At 41.8% G+C, this 17,612-nt stretch overlaps 1 protein-coding gene across 1 annotated transcript in view; it reads left to right on the forward strand.

Moving 5' to 3' along the window:
- CEMIP2 (cell migration inducing hyaluronidase 2) overlaps positions 1–17,612 on the forward strand; it is a 181,318-nt gene that overhangs the window by 20,220 nt on the left and 143,486 nt on the right. Inside the window, exon 2 of the mRNA XM_033962543.1 lies at positions 17,101–17,434. Coding sequence (XP_033818434.1) covers positions 17,101–17,434 — 334 coding nt within the window. The remainder of the gene's footprint in view (positions 1–17,100; positions 17,435–17,612) is intronic.

Here is a 17,612-nt window from a genome sequence, read left to right on the forward strand (position 1 = left end):
GATCTATTTGCATGCACTGCTTTCATTGTATGCTAATAGCTCTCATGCATATTCTTTGGGGGAAATCCTGAAAACCCGACTGGATTGCGGCCCTTGAGAAGGGACTTTGACACCCCTGTTCTAAGAGAACCCACGTGCCTATCTCAGGCTTTCTTGAAATTAGACAGTCTCTGTCTCCACCACTTCTACCGGAAGACTGTTCCATGCATCTACCACCCTTTCTGTAAAAAAGTATTTCCTTAGATTACTCCTGAGCCTTTCACCTCTTAACTTAATCCTATGCCCTCTCATTCCAGAGCTTCCTTTCAAATGAAAGAGACTCGACTCCTTCGCATTTACGCCACATAGATATCTCCCCCTCTGGTCTTTCCTCCAAAGTATGCATTAAAGAAACAGTCCTTAAAATAAAGTACTGTAGTTTAAATAGAAAAGATAGGAGGTTTACACTTACATTCTTCATCCGTCCCACTGTTCCTCTCCACCCCTACATCCAGCATTTCTCCCTCTCATATCTCTCTCTCCCCATGCATCTGTACCTCTCCCACCACCACCACCATGTCCAATATTTATAACTCCCTCCCTATGCCCAACAATTCTCCCTTTCTATTCTCTCCCCACCTGAGCATCTCTTTCCATCCCTCCTTCCTGCCATCCTTTGTCTGAAGTTTGTGCTCCCTCCCTTCCTTCTGTGTCCCAACATGACCCTGCTTCTCCCTTCCTATCCCAATGCACCCCTCTTCCTCCTTCCCTTCCTCTGTGCTGTGTCACAAATTTGTGCCCCCCTCCCTCCCTCCCTCCTGAGGGTGTTTACCTCCTCTGGCTAACTCCCTCCTCCCAGCTGCACTTGTCTTCACAAAGCCGTGAGTAGCAGCTCCTGCACATGGCCTGTAGCTGACCTGGAAGCCTTCCCTCTGGATTTCTACTTAAGTAGCTATACATCCAGTTATGCATATGTTATCACATTCAGATTTTATACTAAAATTGTGGGTAATGTGTATTTCAGTGGGGAAGGGGAAAGCATCTTAAGTTTTGAAATCCAGTGAGTAAAATGTAGCCATAATAATGTGGTTCTTTCTAACATGGTGGACAGACTAGATGGCCATGCAGGTCTCTTTATCTACCATCATGTATTATATTACTGTGTTATCCCTTCCCCTTATCTCTTCTAATCCCGCCCATAGTTCCCTTTGCATGTTACGATCCCACCCCGGCTTACTTTCTTCTTGCCACATCCCTATTTTATTACCCCTCCCCCCCTTCCTGTCAATAAGGCTTGCTTATCTTGACACTTGTTATATCTATCCTGAAACAAGTTCTGTCGCACTTCAAACTTATTCAGAATCACACTCTGTTCTTTTGATAGTTATATACAGATACTCCTATCTCAAATCAGAAGAAACAGCTTTTTCCATCTGGGGTGCAGGTAGCTTCTTATTTTATGGGCACAAAAGGTAATGAAGTTTTGAAACTTTGTCCATTAATATATATATATATTTTTTCTTTTTTGGTCCTTTGAATGGATTATATCACCGAGTTGGCCATTGACTCATGGCAACTTGTACAGTGAGGAATCCACCTGTGATGTTTCACAGCAGCATACAGGAGTGGTTTGCCATTGCTTTCTTCCGTGCAATGTGTGGCTCCACTATGTTGCTGCTGCCCAACATTGTGCCCTTTTTGGTCTTTTATGCGCTGATATATTCTATATTTCTGTGGTCTGTAAGCTCCTCTGATATCTAGTCTAGGAAAGACCGCTGTGAGTAAGAGGGAGTGCATCTAGAAGGGCAAATATCTCCTCTCCTGTCCCCATTCTTCAGAAAAAGCAGAGTATCCAGCAATGGGGAGCCTGCCCTCATAGGTGCTACAGACCAGCTGTAGCTGTTTGACCTTCTCCCTCTCCCCACCACTGCCAAAAAAAACCCATAAATCAAAATCTGAATAGACTCTTATTTTTGAGTCTTAGATTTTGTTTGTAGGAAATATGCAGCCCTGGATTAACTGGTAAGCAAAATAAGCACATGCTTGTGGTGCCCCCTTCCCTTGGTACCCTAGAGTTTTATTTCCCCCTAGCTTATCATTCCTTGATCTTCATTTTAAAGTATTTAAAAGCAAGGAAATAACACTTATCAAGAGACTTCATTATAGAGCGACCGATTATTATTCTGTGGAGTATTTCTTCTCTACTAGTTCCTTGTTTACAAAAGAGCCTAGAAGATTAAAATTCTTTACAACTTTTGTTCTATTGCCCTCAAGCTCAAACTTCATAATTTTCCATGTTCATAATCTTTGTTTTGTTTATGTTCAGTTCTAATCCCATGTTTTGACTTTCAGCTTTAAACTTTCTCGGTAGATAGAAATTATCTTCTTTACTACTGGTGATGAACATTATCATCTGCATAATGCATAATGTTTATATTTTGACCACCAGCTCTAAAACCAACGCTCTCTTCTTCCAAATTTGCTTTTCTAAAAATAGTTTTTCAGTAAAGATTAAACAAATAGGGTGGCAAGATGCATCCTTGCCTAACACCATGTTTTATTGGAAATCAATCCATATTGCCATATTCAGTTCTTACTGCAGATTCTTGGTTTTCATAGAGGCTCTTTATCAGCTGAATTTTGTGTTTTGGTATTTCCATTTGCACTAGAATTCCCAATAGTTTATCATGATCCACACAATCAAAAGCTTTGTTATAATCAATAGAGCAAAAGTATACAGGCTTTTTATATTCTTTACTCTTCTCCAATATCCATATAACATTGACAATAATGTCTCTAGTTCTTGACTTTTTTGGAAGCCAGCCTGAACTTCAGGTAGCTGTTGCTCAACATGTGATTATAACCTTCATTGTATTATTTTCAGTAATATTTTGCTGGCATATGGAATTAGTGCAATTATTCTGTATTTATTACAATCTTTGGCATCACCTTTCTTCGGTATAGGTATAAAAAGTGATCTGACGCAGTTAAGTGAGTGCCATAATAGCACCTATGAGCCTTTAATTCAATTGGAATACCAACGATGCCAGGTGACTTATTTGATAACGCTTTGATTGCTACTGTAACCCCTCTTTTAAAATATCTGGCTCTTCTGCAGTATCATTGTCCATTTCGATTTCCCCAGTGTTTCTCTCATTGCTTTTATTGTATAGATTTTTCCATATATTCTTTCCATCTCTCTTTAATGCTTTCTAGATTGTTCAATATCATTCTATTGGTGTCTTTAAGCATTCCCAATCGAGGATGGAATTTCTGCCTCAAATTCTTAATAACCTGATAAGCTAATCTGCATGGTCAATGCACTCATTTTTCTCAGTGGTCAATTTGGATGTGAAAGTTGTACATTACAGAAGCAAGATAGAAAGAAGATTGAGTCATTTGAATTTTGATGCTGGAGAAGGATTTTACATGTGCAGTGGACTGCCAGAAGAACTAACATCGATTTTGGAAGAGATTGGACCAGCTATGTCTGGAAGCCCACATGATGAAGTTACGACTACAGTATTCCCCCGATATTCACGGGGGTTCCATTCCAGGAACCCCCGCACATATTGAAAAACTGCCGCGAATATTGAAAAACCACGAATATGGTTTTTAGCAGGGGAGATGAGAGGGCAGCCGGAGCGCTGGCGAGTGAAGGAAATCATTCGCGGTATGCTCCGATCACCTCTTCCTGTACTAAAGTCTGGCCTCACCAATCAGGAGCTGCTTTGACACTCGCCGGCGCTCTGGCTGCCTCTCCTGTCTCTCTGGCTGCCCTCTCTTGCTCGGTCATTCGCGGTCGGAAAATACTGCAAATGACCAGGATCGCGGACCGCAAATTCATGGGGGAGCACTATATCTTATTTTGGTCACATTGTGAGAAGCGAGAGATCATTGGGAAAGGACATCATGTTTGGGAAGATTGAAGGAACCTAGGTGAAGAGGGTGACCTGCAACTAGGTGGATGGATATGTTGATGATAACCATGGGAATGACGCTGGAGGACCTTGTCGGATTAGCACTAGACCGACCTCTTTTTGGATCTTTAATTCATCAAGTCGCTAGGACTCGAACCCAAGTCAGTGGCATCTAACATACACATACATCATTCCCTGAACTTCTCCTGTCACTGCTGTCTGCCACACCCAATATCCAACATGAATTTCAATATTTCTCTAATCATTATAAATTAAATATGATATTTTGTTTCATACATGATATTTCTCGGCACTTATTGAGTCTCAATGTCTTTTCAGCAAACAGTGGAAGTAGCCGAGGGGCACCATTGTTGGGTTGTGCTTAGGACGTCAGTTAGACTTAAACTAGCCTTGGAAGTATGTTGGCTAATTAAGTAAAAATCCTGTGCATTGCTTTGACCAGCTGTACATGCTAAATCTGATGTACTGTGTGTTTTGTGCTTTTTTTTCTGTTATGTTTTTTTCTGTAGCTTAGTTACAGTTGGGAAAGAATTGATAGCTCTGTTGGAATAAGTGGTGTTAATTCTAGGTATGAAGTGCAAGGGTCAGCGTTTCTCCCTGGCCCCTACAGGGAGAGGTCATGAGGATCCCAGGGTCTTCCGCACTCTGGCAGGGAGAAACATTCAGATATTTGGCAGAGAAAGAAGCAGGTGACCATTTCTGAACATTTTCCAGATATGTCTTTCCTAATGGTAACACCCTGCTGTGAATATATTATATCTTTTTGAGTGCCAGTGTTCAACCCCTTCACTGAAAGGGATTAAAAGGGATATATTTAGTTGGTGGTTTGATCAGTCTTTGGATATGATATGGAAGTCTGTCTGAGTCAACTCTTTTACACATGAGGGATGTATGTGCATTTATTACTATTGTGATTATGTATACTGCATATATGATGTATTTGCCATTTTCTTGGTATCTGCTTCCAGAGGGTTGTTATCTTCACCTACCAACAGTTGGAGGTAGAAAAAAACTGAATTTTACCGGTAACATACAATATGGGGCTCCCTGGACCAGTATTTTTCTCGATCTTCCAGCAGGTGGTATATTGGAAGATGCACAGGAAAAACAATTATAAGGCCTAGAGTTAAGATAGATGGGATTAGTTGAAGGAAGGGTTATCTTTGTCTAGTTATAAAATTTATGATGTTTGACAAAACTATTCACAAAAGAGGTTTTTTTAGTCTAGGAAAATGTATGATGTGAAGGGCTCATTCTTGTCGGAAGGGATTATGAATTTCATATTTGTGGCATGAATAGATATTTTTGTATTGATTACTGTATTCTTGGCTGTAATGTGGACTACTTTGGGTTCATGTTTGAATTAAAATGGCATAAAATGTAGTGAAAAGCTAGACAGGCTAACTATTTGAAAAATGAAGGTGGATAAAGCCATGAAACTGGATGGGATCAATCCCAGGATATTGAAGGAGCTCAAAGATGTTCTGGCAGGTCCTCTTAAAATATTTGTTTAATAAATCCTTGAAAATGGAAGAGGTTCCATGGGATTGGAGAAATGCAGATGTGGTCCCTCTTCACAAAAGTGGTGACAGAGAAGAAATTGGAAACTACAGGTCAGTAAGCCTCACTTTGGTTATTGGAAAAGTATTGGAAGCGTTGCTGAAGAAATGGATAGTGAACTTCCTGGAATCCAATTGTTACAAGACCTGAGGCAGCATAGTTTTAGCAAAGGTAAATCATGCGAAATAACTTGATTGAGTTCTTTGACTGGGCGACCAGAGAATTAGATCAAAGACATGTGCTAGATATAATTTACTTAGATTTCAGCAAAGCTTTAAACACTGTTCTTCATAGGAGACTCTTGAATAAACTTGACAGGGTAAAGTTAAGACCCAAAGTGGTGAACTGGATTAAAAACTGGTTGATGGAATCCACTCAGATGAAGATAAGGTGAGTACGGTAGTGGAGTGCCTCAAGGATCTGTGCTGGGGCTGATTCTGTTCAATATATTTATGGAGTGATATTGCCAAAAGGTTAGAAGGTAAGGTTTGCCTTCTTGCAGATGATACCAAGATTTGTAACAGAGTGGAAACCATGAAAAAGGATCTGCAAAAGTTAGAAGAATGGTCTAATGTTTGGCAATTAATATTCAGTGCAAAGAAGTGCAGAATGATAGGGCTCACTTAGATTTCTATGTGCCAGGAGGTGAGAGGTTGATAGGCACAAATAAAGACGTAACCAGCAGAAAAAAGGAAGTGTTGATGCCCCTGTACAAAGTCATTGCTGAGACTGTACTTGGAGTATTGTTTTCAGTTGTGGAGGCCGTATCTGGCTAAGGATGTAAAAAGACATGAAGTGGTCCAGAGGAAGGTGACAGCAAAAGGTATGGGGTCTTGCACAAAGAGGCTGCAAGACTTGAATATGTATATCGGAGAGGAGGGACAATGGAGATGTGATATAGACATTGAAATGCTTAAAAGGTATTAATATAGAAACAAATATTTTCCAGAGAAGGGAAAATGGTAAAATTTGAGGACATGAATTGGGGTTGTGGGGTGGTAGACTGAGGAAAAATATCAGGAAATTATTTTTCATGGAGAAGGTGTTTGATGCTTGAATTTCTCTCCTAAGGGAGATGGTGGAGATTAAAACCATGACCAAATTAAAAAAGGTATGGGATGAACACAGGATCTCTAATTAGAAAATGAATAGTATTAGAAAAAAACCAAACAACTAAATGGTTGCATATATGTTTGATGTATCGAGTGGTTCTTATATGGCAACTCTGGCTGTGAAGAACCAAGGCCAGTACTGAGCAGACTTGTATGATCTGTGTCCTGTATATGAAAGCTCAGTTTAGAATGGGCTGGAGAGGGCTTTGACAGAAACTCCAGTAGTTTGGAACATGAGGACAGTGACTTATATGGTGTGTATCCTGCAAATGATAATCTGGTAAAGATAGGCTGCAATGGGCTTCAACAGCAACTCCAGTAGTTGGAACCTTAACAACAGTGCTGAATAGACTTCTATGGTCTGTAGACAATTTAATCATGTGTTGATAACAACTATTGGGCAGACTGGCTGGACCATTCAGGTCTTTTTCTGTCATCATTTATTATGCTTGTTACTTTACATCAGGGGTGCCCAACGCGTCGATCGCGATCGACCAGTAGCTCAGGAAGGCAACTCGAGTCGATCGCACTCGTGTTGCCGTCCTGATCTACGGGCCGATCAGCCTTCCTCTCCAGTGTTCTCCCTAGGGCCTTTTAGCTGGGCGGTCCGCCCAGCTGTCATCTGCCGCTGCTGAACATTAAAACAAAAACAAAAAAAAAACGGCTTGGAGATTTCAGCCCCTAGCGAACTTATGCTCCGGGCTCTAACGTGTGCGTTCCGGCTTCTCTTTTCTTCCCTCCGAAACCGGAAGTTATGTCCGGGGGGGGGGGGGGGGGAGAAGGGAAGCCGGCACGCACATGTTGAGAGCCCTGAAGCAAGTGTTCGCTACAGGCTAATGCGGGAGACAGGTTAGTGAAGCATTTGTTCTTGTTCCTGCCGGGTCCTGCCTACTTTCTGTTTCCGCGAAGGCAGGACCCGGCAGCATTTCCCCCAATAGGTTGATCACGATCTTGGGCTGATCAGCCTTCCTCTTCCCGACGGCAGAATTGACGTCGGGGAGAGGAATGCTGGTTGGCCGAAGCAGGGAGAGCTTGGGGCCTGTTATTGGTGGTGTTTGGGTCCTGGTCCCCGATGGTAATGGCAGTGGCAGTGGCTTGGGGGAGGGCAGGGAGAAAGAAAGAAAAAGGGCAGGCAGGGATACAGAAGGAAAGAAGAGAAACAGAAAAAAATGAAAGGGAGGCAGAGAGAAAGAAAGGGCAGGGAAGAGGAAGGAAAAGTTGGGGGGAAGGAATGAGGTCTGGAGGAGAAGCAGCATACAGGCTAAAAGAAGGGAAGAAAGATTGTATGCACAGTCAGAAGAAGAAAGTGCAACCAGAGACTCATGAAATCACCAGACAAGGTAGGGAAAATGATTTTATTTTAAATTTAGTGATCAAAATGTGTCTGAATTTATATCTGCTGTCTATATTTTACACTAAGGTCCCCTTTTACTAAACCACAATAGAGGTTTTTAGCGCAGGGAGCCTATGAGTGTCGAGAGCAGCACTGGGCATTCAGCGCAGCTCCCTGCGCTAAAAACTGCTATCGTGGTTTAGTAAAAAGGGAGGGGGTATATTTGTCTATTTTTGTATGGTTGTTACTGAGGTGATAGTGCTTAGAGTCATCTGCTTTGACCTCTTTGAAAAACCCTGGAATAGGAATGATGATTAACATTTTCTATGCATACAGTGTGCTTTGTGTTTTTTTTTTTTAATTTTATTGTTGGTAGATCATTTTGACTTGGTCATTTAAAAAGTAGCTCGCAAGCCCAAAAAGTGTGGGCACCCCTGCTTTACATCATAGATTAATCAGTAAGAAACTGAGGGCTCCTTTTACTAAGCTGGGGTAAAAAGTTGCCTTAGCAAACTCTTATAGAAACATGACGGCAGATAAAGGCCGAATGGCCCATCCAGTCTGCCCATCCACAGTATCCACTCTCTCATCCTTACCCCAAGAGACCCCACATGCATGTCCCACCTTATCTTAAATTCAGATACAGTCTTCATCTCCACCATCTCTATTGGGCAACTATTTCAAGCATCTACCACCCTTTCTGTAAAGAAGTATTTACTTAGATTATTCCTGAGCCTTTCGCCTCTTAACTTCATCTTATGTCCTCTTCTTCTGGAGCTTTCATTCCATTGAAAAAGATTTGTCTCCTATACGTTAACACCACAGAGACATTTAAATGTCTCTCGTATCCCCTCTCTCCTGTCTTTCTTCCAGAGACTACATATTAAGGTCTCCAAGTCTGTCTCCATATCGATTTATGACAAAGATGACTAACAAGTTTTATAACAGCCCTCTGGACTGACTCCATCCTATTTATATCTTTTTGAAGGTGCAGTCTCCATAATTGAACACAGTATTCCAAAAGGAGCTTCACCAGAGACCTACAACTGTGTTATCACCTCCCTTTTCCTACTGGCTGTTCTTTTCCTTATGCAACTACAGTATCTTCCTGGCTTTGACCATTGCCTTTTCTGTCTGTTTTGCCACCCTGAGATCATCAGACACAGTCGCCTCCAAATCTCATTCTTTCATACAGAGAAGTACTTTGTCTCCTATACCAGGGGTAGGCAATTCCGGTCCTCGAGAGCCGGAACCAGGTCAGGTTTTCAGGATATCCACAATAAATATGCATGAGATAGATTTGCATCTCAAGAAGGCAGTGCATGCAAATCCATCTCGTATATATTCATTGTGAACATCCTGAAAACCTGACCTGGCTCTGGCTTTCGAGGACCAGAATTGCCTACTCCTATCCTATCCTATACTTTAGCTTATATGGGTCTTTCCCACATACTAAGACCATAAACACTCACATTTTCTATATTTTTCTGTTAATGACTGTATACTAATGTTGCTATTAGCGTAGATCAAAAAAACGTAATTCAAAATTTAAACCTCAATAGGTATATCCTTAAATATCTAGCATTGTCAAAAAGTTAAGATCTAAAGCAGATAATTCTATAGTTAGATCATTTGTGGCAAGGAGGTAAGACCTCAGACCATATGTCCGTGTTACATGCCAGCCTGATAAGAATAATAATAACTTTATTTTTCTATACCGCCATAATCAGACGACTTCTAGGCGACCGTTCTCCCAGGGAAGCTCAGAATGGTTTACATGGGTATATTCGGGTACTCAAGCATTTTTCCCTGTCCCAACGGGTAATGTACATGTGGCAATGGGGGGATTAAGTGACTTGCCCAGGGTCGCAAGGAGCAGTGTTGGTTTGAACCCACAACCTCAGGGTGTTGAGGCTGTAGCTTTAACCACTGTGCCACTCTAGAAATCAAAATATGGTAAAAGTGAGCCAAGTATAGGACAATCAAGCCATTGTGACATCACTGATGAGGTTAGTTCATAGGCATTGATGGAATGAGACATTATGATGATGTCAATACCAGCTCTGGTTATCAGAGGCTGAAACTTTTCACACAATTCAATTTTCTATACTGTTCTCCCAGGGGAGCTCAGAATAATTTACATGAATTTATTCAGGTACTCAAGCATTTGTTTCTTCTGTCCCGGTGAGCTCACAATCTATCTAATGTAGCTGGGGCAATGGGGGGGGGGGATTAAGTGACTTGCCTAGGGTCACAAGGAGCAGCGTGGGTTTGAACCTACAACCTCGGGGTGCTGAGGCTGTAGCTTTAACCACTGTGCTTAGTGCAGGAATGCCCTGACATTCCCCCCCTTGAAAAATCTATGTAAAAAAAATAATTACAGTGCGATTAGCATGCACATGGCAAAATTAATGTGGAACGCTTAAGCACATCATGCATTAGGCCATTTTTGCTGTTGGAGCGCATTTAAGTCTAATGCAGCTGAATTTGGTCCCAGAAACAAAGTGCATGAAAATTCTGGTAAGGGGAGAGCGACATGGTCCACAGAACACAGTCACTGCCATCATTGTCTGAGTAGTATGGTATAAACTTGAGTCACAGGCCTTGCCTTGTGAAAATCATAATTTGCATCTGAGATGACTCTCTTGTGAAAAACAGATCTAATTTGTCTTTTCTCTTCTGCCGCTTGAAGATTGCAAAACCATTCTTTTGCGTTATCAGAGGGCATGCTGTACTAAAGCCACAAAAGGATTTGTAAGAGTGTTTTCCGGTGCATGGTGCCAGGTCTTGGTATTGCTCTGTCCCAGTGTTTTAGGTGTGGATTAGCTTCATAAGTCAATCAACAGTGGGTGTTTTTATAGCAACTGATTGTTTGGCCTTTGTAAGGGCTTTAAAGGGGAAGGGAAAAGATTTTGGATTTCGCTCGCATCTTTTTTTTTTTCCCAATTATTTTTCAAGGTGAGTTATTTTCAGGTGCAGTATGAATTTTCCTGTTCTGCAAGGACTTTGTTTGTATCTGAAGCAATGGAGGATTAAGTGGAGATCACCAGGAGCAGCAGTGCGAGTTGCACCCTGGCTTTACACTTCTCCTGAACTCGGAACCTGAAGTTTGTTTTCACTGAAAGGGCGGAAGTGAGGGTAGTGTTTATTTATGGCGCTACTTACCTGTCTGCTGCTTGCCTCTCTACATGTGCTGTAGGGATTTTGGCTTTTGCTGCCAGCAATACATGAGGTCCTGGGGACAAGAAGCGATCACGTGTGGCATGTGTGTGACTGTAGCAGAAGTAGGTTTGAAATCTCCCCTGCCCCTATGACGAAGCTTGAGCACCTGAAGGCACAGCCATCTCTCGGGTGGAATGTCAGGTCATTCTGATGTTTGGAGGAGGTGCTCCCTATTCCTTTTTAAAAAACATGTGATAGGTTTAAGCTTGGCATTTTGTGAATGATTTAGAGAGTTGGGCGATTACTAGTAAATGTGTGCCTGTGCATTTTCCCTACTAAGAGCCGAGGGAAGATTTTGTAGCTGGAATTTACAGAGTGGAGAAATTGGGACTGCTGTGAATGAAACGGTATTTTCTTTAAACTCTTAATGCTCTAGTTATTATCTTATTTGTTTATCGGAGCCCTTGATTTGGGTGCCTGCAGTCATTTAGAAGTTTTATTTTTATTTTACATGTGATTGGTTGATAGTTTTATTCTGGGTTCTGCTTATTTTATTAATGGATTCTTTTTTTTTTTTTTTTTTTTTTTGGGGGGGGTTGTATCTTTTTGACTTGTGAATGTGTTTTTGTTTTGAATTGTTACTCCACCTTGAGCATTTTTGTTAGCAGAACATTGGCAAAAATCGAATGAAATAAATGTCCATGTTGTACACATAGGGCTGTTTGAAACAGTGGAGAATTGAGGGGTGACGGCTGGGCTTGGGGGGTAATATATGATATAACATAGCAGATTTCTAGACCACATAGCCATAAGTTCAATGCGGTTAACAAAAGATTATGCTATAAAAAAAAATGCAGGAATAATATAATATACAGAAATCTAAATGATCAGAAATTTAGAAAAAAGAAAAATTTTCAACGTTTTTCTAAAATGTTTATAAGACGTGGATCTAATTTAATAATGGATGGAAATCTTTATCATAGTAAGCTGCATGGTAGGAAAGACAATGCCCATGATGTTTCTTACTTTTACAGCCCTTGGTTGAAGGGAACGTAAATAGGGCATGAGTTGGTTTGAGAGGCTGTGTTGTGTACCTGTAAGCCCAAAAGGAAGAGGTTGTGAAAGAGTAAAAGGTCAAGGGTCATGGAGCTGATATACAACCTTTCTGTGGTACAGCCAGAGAGTGGTTTGCATCTAAGTGGAAATCTGTGCCTGGGAATTTTGAGATTATGCAATAATATTTTGTAGTTTAGAAAATTGTTGAAAACTTACTAGATCTGGCATTTTGCTAAAAAGAACCACCACATATTGAGAAAGCATCTTGTTTTTTGCTACTATTTTTATGGTGCAATGAGAATGTAATTTTAGAAGTTTTTAAATAAGAACATAAGAAATTGCCTCCGCTGGGTCAGACCAGAGGTCCATCGTGCCCAGCAGTCCGCACCTGCGGCGGCCCATCAGGTCCATGACCTGTCAGTGGTCCCTGAACTCATCCTATAACCTATCACTACTTCTATCTGTACCCCTAAATCCCCTTCTCCTTCAGGAATTTATCTAAACTCACTTTGAATCCCTGTATTGTGTTCTGTTCAATCTGTTTACTTTAATGTGATTACGTATGTTTTTACGTATGTGATTATGTAATTTTATGAGCCGCCTAGGTTTTAGACACATAAATATTTTAAATAAATAATAATATTAGGGGCTCCTTTTACAAAGCCGCGCTAGGGCCTTAATGCTTGGAATAGCACGTGCTAAATTGCCGCGTGTCCTAGCCGCTACCGCCTCCTTTTGAGCAGGTGGTAGATTTTCGGCTAGCACGCACTAATCCGGTGCATGCGGTAAAACTGCTAGCACGACTTTGTAAAAGGAGCCTTAGAATTTATTTACTACCTTTTTGAAGGAATTCACTCGGTTCAATGTACAGCAAGAATAAGTCAAACATATGTAATAGAAAATTACAGCAGTAAATATTCAAATTACAATACAAAGTATGGCATTGTATGTCACATTACAATGAGAGAATGACACGGTGGCTGTTAACTCGCGGGTAACCCGCCGAAACAGTGGAAGAAAAAGTCATCGTTGCTGTGGGTATAGGGACAAGGCCATTTGCCCGTGGAGTGATGAATGGCTTTGTCTCCGCAGTTATGGGAGAGAACTTGCGTGGTCATCGATCGGGTATCTTCCTCCCTCCCTTCCTTCCGCTCCCCTTACCGATGTGATTTTTTTGGAGTTTGTTCGTCCCCCAGCTGTCCGAGCCGGATTTCATCACGTCACATGTGGCTGCCGAAACTTCTTCTCTGATGCAACCAGAAACAGGAAGTTGTGTCAGAGGAAAAGTGTCGGCAGCCACACGCACCTTGATGAAACGAGCTCGGGCAACTGGGAGACAAAACCCCCTCCAGAAAATCACCTCGGTAAGGTGAGGGGAAAGGAGATGCCCAGACGGCGGCAATTGGGAGGGAGGGAGACTGCTAGATCCCCACATGCGCTGAAGCGAAGTGGTGAGAGGGGGGGAGTGAGAGGAACAGATGCTGAAGGGAAATGGGCAAGAGAGAGATGCCAGACTATGGGGGGAATGGAGGGAAGAAGATGGGTGCCAGACTAATGAAGGGGGGGGAGGGAAAGGCACAGTAACAGGGCATATGGAAGAGGCAGAGAGAAGGCAGACAATGGATCATGGAAGGAATTGAATGAAGAGAAGATGAGGAAAGCAGAAACCAGACAACAAAGGTAGAAAAAATATTTCTATTTCTATTTCTTTTTTTTTTGCTTTAGGATAAAGTAGTATATTAGTTGTTGATAAACATTTATTAACAAAGCCCTGCCAGCTGAACATCTCTTTCTCTAGTTCAGCAGCCAGAACTTTGATTTATAAAATGACAAACAGAATATTGTTTCTTTTTATACTTTAATAAAATAAGTTCAGTATAAAACTACTCGAGGCTTGTGTGGATGGGAATCAAGTGGTATGTGGGGACAGGACGGTGACAGATCTCGTGGGACGGGGCGGAGACGGGGACAATTTTTTTCCCTGTGTCATTCTCTAATTACAGTGTCAACTCAGACATAATAAAACATTATAATAGTCAACTAGGTTGTAAGCAAAGATGGAACATATAGATAAGATAGAGTAACAGGAATAAGAAAATAAGGGGATTAATTTTAAAGAAAGTTGCACAGGATGGCAGAATGGTGTTTGAAAATTCTCAAGTAAGTAGAAGTGGACACTGGCATAGCCAGAGTGGTGGCACCTCTTCCCTTTTCTCCGCTCCTTCCCTTCTCTCGTACCTCTTTAATCTCTCCAGCATGAGCAGCATTTCCAGCTTTCCTTTGCTCTCCCTCTGACATCACTTCTCGTCCCACAGTCAGGAAATGACATTGGAAGGAGAGCCGAGAACGGCGCAAGCAGCAGGTTGGAGCTGCTGCTAGCACAGAGCTAGAGGTATGAGGGAAAAGAAAAGTGTGTTTGTGGCGGAGGAAGGGTGGGAAGGAGCAGGGTTTGGGAGAGGAGAAGAGGTGCTGATGCCTCCACCAAGACAGTGTCTGAGATGGTCTGCCCTCCCCCCCACACATTCTCTTACTACACCACTGGAAGTGGATAAATGTTTCCTGCTGTAATATGTGCAGCCAATGTTGCTCCTTGTGTATGTGTGACTAGCAAGTTAGTTACTTCTTCCATTAAAGGCCTGGTTGAAGAGCCAAGCTTTCACCGGCTTCCTGAAGGTAGAGGTAGTCTTGTGTTAAGCAAAGTCTTTGCATTCCGTAGTATGGGACCTACTCCGGGGTAGGCTTGCTGGCGGATATCACATTATGTAATGCCATTCAGAGAGGGTGTGGTTAGGAATACTCCTTGGGAGGTCTTTGGTGATCTTGGAGGTGTTTAGAGGGAGATCCTGTTCAAATATTCTGGGCCATTTCATTTGAGGGTTTTAAAAATCAGACAAAAGAGTTAAATTTGGTCCTGTGTTATACTGGTAACCATTGAAGGTTTTGCAAAAATATTTTTATGTGGTCACATCAATTACAACCAGTCTTGCTGTAGCATTCTGAATCAATTGGAGCTGGTGCAGATCCTTTGCACTCAGACCAGAGTAGAGTGCATTACAGTAATCCCATCTTGATGTTATCATGGCATGTACAACTGAGACAAGACTTGCCTTTTTAATGGAAGGAGAGAGTCACCGTATTTGTCGCAAATGATAAACAGCTCTTGAAGGTTGCTTGGATTTGAGGATCAGAGTAAGTGTTGAATCTAGCTGTATTCTATGATCTCTGACTTATGATTTGAGGGGAATTTGTATTTCCCAAAAGAGATTTTGATGTCTGGTATGTGCCCACTTGTGTTAATAATAATAATAATAACTTTATTTTGTATACCGCAGTACCACAAACAGTTCAGAGCGGTTTACAGTGTAAGAGACTGTACATTTACAGCGAAGATACAATGAGGACTGTACATATTCAGTAAAGGTGTTTATACAGCGAAGAACAATGCAGATTTACCATGCAGGAGACTGTACATATACAGCAGAGATATTTATATAGTGGAAAAGTTAGGGACTCATAGAAGCTCAGTTTTACCTGAAGTTGGGCAAAGTTTGTTGCTTTTAGCCCATTCTTGGAATTGATATTATACAGGTAGTCAGTTTATTCATTGGCTCCTTGCCCGCTTCTGCACACAGTTCAAACTCCTCTTACTGAACTACAAGTGTATTCACAATTCAGCTCCTCAATATCTCTCCTCTCTTATCTCTCTCTATACTCTGTCCTGGGAACTCCGCTCATCAGGCAAGTCTTTCTTGTCTGTACCCTTCTCCTCTACTTCAAACTCCTGACTCCCATTCCTTCTGTCTTGCTGCGCCGTATGCCTGGAACAACTTGCCTGACTCGATATTTCAGGTTCCGTCTCTGGCAGTACTCAAATCCAGGCTGAAAGCCCACTTTTTCAAAGCTGCTTTAAAATCCTAACCCTATCAACTTGTAAACCATTATATTTTGTTTGCCATTCCCTCTGTAGCCCTCTACCTCTTAATCGCTTTGTATTCCCCTACATGAGCAATATATATTGATTCACCATTTTTGTCCAATGTGAGTGTCATAATTAGATTGTAAGCTCTTTGAGCAGGGTCTGTCTCTTGCATGTTTAATGTACAGTTCTCCTTGCGTCTGGTAGCGCTATAGAAATAATAATTAGTAGTAGTTGTAGTTCAGGGCTGTGGATAAATGGGGTTCATTAGGTATGAGTAGCTGCACATCATCCGCATAGATGTAGAACCGAGTGTCCATTGAATGAATCAGCTTGGCTAGTGGCTTGAGGTAGATACAGAAGAGAATAGGTCACAGTATCGATCCTTTTGGTAATCCCACAGGTGCCCATGGTGACGATGAGCTACTGCCAAACAGTATGGACTATTATTTGCTCCACTGATATCTGTTTCTGCCAAATACTTTCTCTGTCTCTAAAAGGGTTACAGTCCTCTTGTCAATGTAGTCTTTTAGTGTAGAATTATGTATGTTGTCGTATGTTGTTTTTCTTTTATGTCACTGGAAAGTTCCAGGCTCTTTGAAGGTGGAGAAGGCCCATGAGATGGTTATTTCACTGTGTGTCTTAATACTTTTTGTTTTGGGTGACCTGTCCATGTTAGATTTTCAGAACATGTCAGGGTACGTGTGAGGATTCTGATGATATAGGGTCTAATTTGGGTCTTTGCACATGCGTGAATCGATTCTATTAGTTCTAGCTGAAACTTCTCTTCTGCTCTTTTTCAACTCATTGGTTAGGCTGATCTTTGGCTTTTTTTCTTAATGCCTACATTACTTTACTTTAACAGGGGAAAACTGTTCTAACTTTAACAGGGGAAAACTGTTCTAACGTATCGTAATTTACTATGGAAAAAATTAGTTTGCTTCCTCAATTAATGTGGGTATGCTAATAATTGCTCACCACAAGTGATGTAGTAGTATCCTACACAGAGGCTTACTTTCTTCTGTTCTATTTTCCCTACAGACCATGCAAATGACTCATCCCAGGGGTAGCTCTCCCCTCTTCCTGCAGCCTCAGAGCAGAAGCAGCCACCGATCCACTGGATATGTGCCAGGGAAAATTGTTCCGCTGCGCCCAGCGCCGCTGCCAAAGAACCAGGCATTGGCTAAATTTGCCTCTTCAGGGCAGGAGGCCGATGCCACATTTGCAGTCCCTTCAGAGGAAGAGAGGCGGCAGGCAGAAAACTGCAGGAGGAAACGACACAAAAACACTCTCATTTGCTTTGCCATGTCTAGCCTCTCGTTTTTCATCGTACTCGCAATAGTTTTAGGAATCTCGTCGAAATATGCTCCGGATGGTAAGTTATCTGTCCAGCGTGGACAAAACATTTTGGGATCAAAGGCGATTTAAGCATGTGAGAGCAGGTAGAAGGTGGTGTGGCCTGGTGGTCAGAGTACCAGGGCTAGAGGTAGAGAAGAGCCTGGCAGAGGACGCTGCAGGTAACCTCGGGAAATTACTTTAGCTCTTGGGCCTCT

Source organism: Geotrypetes seraphini, chromosome 1 (assembly GCF_902459505.1).
Source record: "Geotrypetes seraphini chromosome 1, aGeoSer1.1, whole genome shotgun sequence".
Classification (NCBI taxonomy): domain Eukaryota; kingdom Metazoa; phylum Chordata; class Amphibia; order Gymnophiona; family Dermophiidae; genus Geotrypetes; species Geotrypetes seraphini.